This window comes from Xiphophorus maculatus, chromosome 19, assembly GCF_002775205.1.
Source record: "Xiphophorus maculatus strain JP 163 A chromosome 19, X_maculatus-5.0-male, whole genome shotgun sequence".
Taxonomy (NCBI): Eukaryota; Metazoa; Chordata; class Actinopteri; order Cyprinodontiformes; family Poeciliidae; genus Xiphophorus; species Xiphophorus maculatus.
In genome coordinates this window covers 12,901,357-12,908,459 of record NC_036461.1, presented here as the reverse complement: position 1 = coordinate 12,908,459, position 7,103 = coordinate 12,901,357, and the positions used below count along the sequence as shown (strand labels likewise).

The 7,103-nt window shown below is 37.6% G+C and overlaps 1 protein-coding gene across 2 annotated transcripts in view; it reads right to left on the bottom strand.

Annotated features, from left to right (window-relative positions):
• Positions 1-2,357: 2,357 nt before the first annotated feature.
• The window catches only part of ldlrap1 (low density lipoprotein receptor adaptor protein 1), a 33,220-nt gene continuing 28,474 nt past the window's right edge, over positions 2,358-7,103 (bottom strand). The window contains exons 8-10 of one of the 2 annotated variants that reach the window (XM_023352811.1): positions 7,014-7,048; positions 5,382-5,413; positions 2,358-3,583 (exon numbers count right to left, since the gene is read on the bottom strand). In XM_023352811.1, coding sequence (XP_023208579.1) covers positions 3,537-3,583; positions 5,382-5,413; positions 7,014-7,048 — 114 coding nt within the window. In that variant the 3' untranslated portion in view covers positions 2,358-3,536. The remainder of the gene's footprint in view (positions 3,584-5,381; positions 5,414-7,013; positions 7,049-7,103) is intronic. The other variant, XM_005799129.3, reaches the window with a different exon arrangement.

Below are 7,103 nucleotides of genomic sequence, written 5' to 3'. Positions count from 1 at the left end.
TTGCATTTTTAGCTTAAGACAATGGAGATAGGATCAAACTTTTTATCTGTTACATCAGCCGTCTGTAACAAGTAGCTCTTTGACTCAATATCTTAAGTCACTAAATATTGCTTTGTTCATTTGGTTTTGGTTTTGATTCTTCTGGGGAGTTCACCGGCTAGCGGTTTGTCAGGCGAGGCATGACAGTGAAGTAAAGTATTACAAAGATTACGCAAGAACACACCGTCTGAGATCTAAACAAATTGCGCATTCCTAGTAAAGCTGTTCATCATCAAACAGCCTAAACGCTTAGTAACTACCATAGTTCAAAAATAAAGTACGCACAAAGAAACACTGCAGCCCTCCATTGATTCCACATCTTCTCCACGAGGCTTTTTCTTTAACCCGCCAAAATGGCTGCTTTTCAGACAATGAAACTTCAAAATAAAAGCCTGCCTGTTTTAATACGCTGAAAATAACCCTAGCCTAGAAATAATACAATTTTAGGTTTACACATCTAAATCCTATATGTGATGAATAATTGAACTGCTGCTGGAGTCTTTCTAGGATGAGTGCATCAGTTAGAAAACAATGTTGATAATAAATTGATTGGTGATCTAAACACTACTACTACTACTACACTAAATACTAAAACTGGAGCTAAAATTCAGAAAAGGTGAAATGACAATTACTTACTAGACCATTTTTAAAGAAATGGATTAAAAGAGAAAACAACTCTTAACAAATGTATTTTATGCAAAAGTAAGTACAAACCTATCTTACAGCCACACATCTATCTTTTATCAAAAGGATATGTGTTGGTCTTGCATGAGACTTTGTTAGTATAAGAATCTCAAGTAAAGCAAATGCCTATCCATAATTATCTAATTTCATTTATCTACATCAGAAAAACAAGAATTATTCTTTATATAATTATCGCTAAAATGATGTGTAGCCTATTTATTGCTTTTATTTGATACAATACAGAAAACATTGAATAAACACCAACAATATTTTTGCCATTTAGGGCAGTGGTCCCCAACCACCGGGCCGCGGACCAATTGTTACCGGGCCGCGCAAGAAATAATGAACTACTCCCGAATCTTTTATTTTGAAAATCCTAAACCGGAGTTTACCGGTTACGTCTTGCGCGTCAAAATTGAACCAACTTGCAGCAGAATGAGTAACAACATGGCAGTACTGCGCATGCGCAGTACTCCAACTATTTTTAAAGGGATTTTCCATGTTGATGAAATATTTGAACAACTGGTAAGGCGAGGCTTCATGTGATGACACAATACATGCTAGGCACAGTCCATCAAAGCCAAATCACCATGGCTTATTTCCTCCAAGAAAAAAAGAAATAACTGAAAATGAATATTTTTAGCCATGAGTGTGACCTCCTCCATAATGTGGTATGTTTTTGGCAGTTTGTTGTTCTGGTGGACATAGGTTTCTTTGAGTACAATAGCAAAGAAGAACATCAGTAATTGCCTTTGTTCCAACTGTATCAATTTAAAAATCTGGGAAGGATTGTAAGGTCTTTCCTTCTAATCGAAGTCCATAATTTTATAGTTGATGTGCATGGATTATAAACAGCTAATAATCGTCCCAAGAGTGGACATCCCTGCAAATTCATCTCAAAGTCAGAGCACGACAGGCTTACAGAAATGATACAATGACTAAAAACTTCATGAGCAGGCCTCAGTGTGTAAAGGTGGCAGTTCCTAAAGACATTTAGAAATGATTGAACAACCATATTTCGTAACAACATGGCAGAATGGCCTACAGCATGCTTGCAAAGTATCATGCTTTGTGAAAGCTAATCACTGAATCAACATAAACATCTCAAACTGCGGTGCCTGGTAATGGAGTGCTGATGTTTTGCAGTTGTCAGCCCAGCCATAAACTCCTCTGTATGCCAAAGTAATTTGGAGTGAAAGTTGAGGCCATCTGTCAACTGAAGGTTGGATCATCAATAGGTTTCAAACACAGTAACACTGCTACAAATGAATGACTGAAAAAGAAAAGGATTAGTATGTTGCAACAGTCCAGTCAAAATCCAGACCTCAACCTGACTGAAATATTATAGTGCAACTTCATGACAGCATGATGCCGCCGCTGATTGTAGTGATGTGGTTAGGATAATGTAAGGTTTTAGTTTTCCTCCACACATTGTGACTTGCAGGTGGGCAGTGCAACTGATTCTTCCTCCTATTTTAGCAGGTTTATTGAGTTTATTTAGCCAATAATAAATAAAATACTAAAGTTCATTACAAACAAATCAAGATTATACATGTATGTTGGAGGCAAATGTTTGTTTTAATGTATTTTCTTCCTAAAATGAGAGAAAAAAAATGATCACACACAAAAAAAGATAATTAGATTTTTATTAAAATTTATGTAATTTAAATTAATGCATAAAACAAACACCAAAAATAACACTGGGAACAGTCCCTGTGGGGGGAGAAAATTAAAAAAAGTAAACTGAACGTCACTGTAACATATTTTGACAAATGGCGTCCGAGTGCCAATAAAAGCTCTTCATCCTCTTAATGATCTGTTTAACAAGTCTGAATCCAAGAGTTCAAATGAACACATGAGAGATTTTCAGTAAAAGTAGCTGATTGCCAGCTCCTTTTTCTTATTACAGCCTTGATCCTGAGTGGGAATTCTGAATTGGCAATTGCTTTTAATAAAACTGTGTTACGCACAACAACATCAACGTATCTGTCCCACAAATTTAGCTCAGGGACTCAGAGTTGTTGAAAAACAATTTTTCAAGTTGAGGAGGAAAAGCAGTTAATGTGAAAGCAAAAAAGTGTTCGATATTAAAATCCCCTTACATGAATTCTGTGCTTTTAAAGATGAATGAAAGCGGAGTGCAAAAATACACTCAAAAATACACTTTTTTTGCAGTAGAAGAAAATAGGATTGTCACTCTGTTGAACAAACAAATGTTGACACATTTTTTTTAAAGCTTTTGTGCCCACTGGAGTTGTGACACGCATATAGGTAGTAACTTTCTGCTGAACACAGTATGGATCTAGCGAGTTAGCATCCAATCTACTAAAGAAAACAACAGCCCACCTTGCGGTAGCTCTCGCATGCTTTCCGCGTCGCAGTGTACACATACATAGGAGTGATAGGTAAAAACAAAACATAACAGACTGACTGTAACAAAACATGGAGTGGCTGCATGTTTTTTTTTTTTCCATTGAAAGTAAAGGGGTGAACTGGTTTGTATTGCTTTGGCCTGTTGTGTGAGCAGTCGGCTCGTGTTGTCCTTCTCTGCTCAGGTGGATTCAGAGCCGTCAGAGATCCAGACGGTTCGGAAACGTGGCAGCAGGGAGAAGCTGGGAAAACTTACTGATTTCACAGGCTTCTGTATCTATTCTACCAGCATTTTGCCTTCTTTTTTCCCCCTGGTTTTCCCTTCTTCTTGACAGAGGCTTTACGTTAGAACTCAAACGTGTCTTTTTGTGCAGCTGAGTCTGTCTCTTCTTGGTCCCATTTGCCTGTGGTGAGGCACTCTTCATTGTTCAAGTCCTGAGGGTTTACCCCAATGTCCAGGACCTGGGGGTTAGTGCGAGACTCAGCGAGTCTGCAAAAAGCAAGAGAAAATGACACATTTTAAACTTAACTTAGACCTCTGTATGACAAAAGACACAATGTTTACTTCACGTGTGGATAAAAAAAAAAAAAAAAAGTACAGTACAAATATTTGTAATCATTCGTAGTCTCATTATATTTGACTTCCAATGATCTGCAGCTGCTCCTGTAATCTTCAGAGCACCTGGCACCTGTAAAACTATATAATAATACAAGTCTCAACAGTGACACATCACAAGCCTGTGTCTTGATGTTTCCTGATCTGTGTGCTGCATTTGATGTTGATCATGAAGTTGATTAGACTTAGAACAGTCTGACGGAATATTAAATATTGTGGTAAACTGATTCAAATATTACAGGTTATTTTGGGACATACATTTGGCAAATATACATTCAAGCACACAGAGATCACACAGGCCTGGAGTTCCTCAGGGCTCTAATCTCATCCCACTTATATTCGACTTTAATTGTGTTAAACACATTTTTTTTATCTGTATGTTCCACTGACACAAAATGTGAAGCAAAGGTTGGCTTGATTCCAAAGTATGGTGAAGGATATCTGAACCATCTTAGATTAGATTAAATCTGGACTGACTTATTTGCCATCAGATTTTTTTAAAAGAGAATTTTGTCATCTTTGCAGCTTTGGTTTTGTCTGTAAACATTCAAAAACTACAAGTACTAATGTTTGGTTTGGCCTCTAAAAATAGAACCAAAAGTTCAGTAAAATATTTCTAAATGCCAAAAAGCTGTGAAACAGCCCCTTTTATCTTTTCCAAATGAATGTGTATTAAACTTGTAGTTTCTAAGACACTAACTTTTTTTCCATACTCGACTTCATATTGTTTTTAATGCTTGTGAAGTCGTTTCAGACAGAGTGAGAACTCTGAACATCTCATACCGTCTGTATGCTGATGACACACAATTGTATATCTGTGTTTGACTACATGACCACAATCCCCATGCCTCCACAAGAATTGTTTTTAGCTTATCTACAAAAGACAGAAGTTGTTATTTTTACTCCAATTAAAAACCAATATTCTGCTAGTCTCAGGAAGGGTTAAAACTGCAGGGAGCCAAAAACACTGGTGCCGTTATGGACTCAAACTGAAATTTTAATCAACAAAAAGTCCAACACAGCAAAGTACCAAAAAATGCCAAAAAAAAGGTTTCTTATCAAAACAGAGAAAAAGCTATGACATACTTTCATTTTCAGAGTAATAGTGTCTCTATGGAAAAAGGAACAAAGGAAAAACACAGCACAATACAGCAGCTACAACAGTTAACAAGGTGAAAAAACACTTTCAAACAGGCTGGAGAACTACTGATCTAAAGCACTTAAAAGATTACAAGAAAGTCTCACTGCTTGGAAGCAAAATATAAAGAAAGAATGAATGATTGAAGACTTTTGTACTATATTATAAATATAACATGGGCATTCTGTTTATGATAGTGAAAGGTGAAAATATTTCAAACAAACCAATTGCAGCAGAGTTAATTTTATCATACTATACCACAATCTGCTCTGTTAGCGCTACATTGTGAACGCACAGTCTGTGTCAAAGGTGCAAAAGTGATGGATGTGATGCAGAAAAACAAGGTCGTACATTGGTGATGAAGACGTGGACACGGTGGCTGAAAGTTCCTTAGGTTTGAGTCGACTATGTTACAGGTGTAAACTATTTCAAAAGTAACACAAAGCTACACGCTGAAAATGTTCTGGCTGAACACAGATGAGCAGGCTGGAACGGTGGGTTGATGAGGAGGAAATGATTCATGACAATTGTTACCTGAGTAGGATTCAAAGCTATCCAGACTGCGGCTGAGGGGTGCAAAGGAAACATCACAAGTCAGGGAACAATCCAGCTTACAGCTCCTCCGAACCTCTTCCTCATTATGTTATGAATGGTCCATTTCTTCTAATGTAGTATGATTTTATTGATACGAATTTAAATAAGACCAGAGGTTTAAAAAAAGATTTAGATTGGTTTAACTTTTCCCTTTGTTGTTACATTATAACCTCAAACTTCAGTTTTTCATTTAGATTTAATGTGGCAGACCAACACAAAGAGAAGAGAAGGAGAACCTGTGGAATCCTGAAGGAAAACTTGTTATTGACATATGATGGTGTTGTAGGATCACCTTCCAGCAGGACGATGTCAATGGAAGTACAAGCAGATCCGCAGCGGAGCGGTTTGGAGCAAAACATCTATGTGTTAGAATGATCCGAGTCAAAGTCCAGATCTAAATGCTAATGGGATTTTTGTGACCAGGCTTGCAAACTGCTGTACAGCCACATTGAAAGGACTCTGTGTGTGCTTCAGCTAATTTGTAAAGAAGAATGAAAATAAGAGACAGTTTTATATGTGCAAAGGAGGTAGAAATATAGAAAGACTTGAACCTGACAGGAAAAGATGGTTTTGCCAGGGACTTGTAATCCTAAAAAAATGAGGGAAAGCGCAACTTGGACAGCTATGTCCTCCTTAGTGTTGGTCTGTCATTTAAAATCAGAATAAAATGGGACACACTGTGACAAAGTTTAAGGCTTATCCTCTAGTAAGACACTGAATTTATTTTTAAAAAGTTAGGGTAATGCACATAATCAACCAGCAGATGGCAGCAAAGATTTAGACTGCAACAAGGTTAGACTCAAACATCTGAATTTGATACAAAATATTGCCTCCAGAATAACCTCTACTGAGTTCAGAGAGACATCAAATACTCCACATCCTGGCTTTAATCCTTTATCTCTACCTAAAGTTCAACTGCAACAAACACAATCAGCGTCCAGCAAGCCGGCCCGATGTGCAGCCCCATCACTGCTTGCACTGTGAGCATCCTCATTAATCAAAGAACTGGAGACTAACAGCGTCACCGTGTAATTACAGTGTGTGCAGACAAATAATCATCTGATAACGGGTCTGAAACGGCCTGTCAGAGCCTGATTAAAAATACTCAGGATCCAATTCTCTTTAGCAGGACAAGACAAAATAAAATGCACTAGTATTAAAAGGAAATAAAGCCCAACCTGGCAGCAGATCAGCTTATTTCAGAATGCTCATTGAGGACAGAATCTACTTCTAAATATTTTTGCGTTCTGTTTTTCTGTCAGAATGATACTTTAAAATACTTTATTGTGACTACTTTAGGATCATTCTTCCTTTGATTTAAATTAAAAGTACAAACTGTGTCTCAAAACAGAAAGATTTGTCGATGGAATATAAAATCACTGTGACCTGAGTCATACGGAGCATGACTCAGGTCAAATGTTAGCTAAACTGGAGCCTCTTCCTGCCTCTCCTGTCTGCTGGAGGGAGAGGCTGCATTTTATTATTTGATCAGGCAAGCCCAAACTGAAGACTTGGAAGTCTTTGTGCCTGTTTAATTTCAGGATACCCTCCAACCTTCACAGCATCACTCACCTTGAAAACGCCTCGTCCAGACCGTCCTCCAGCTCCTGTCAGACACAACACAGAGAAATAAAAGGTTTTCCTGTGAAAACGTGAATGCAT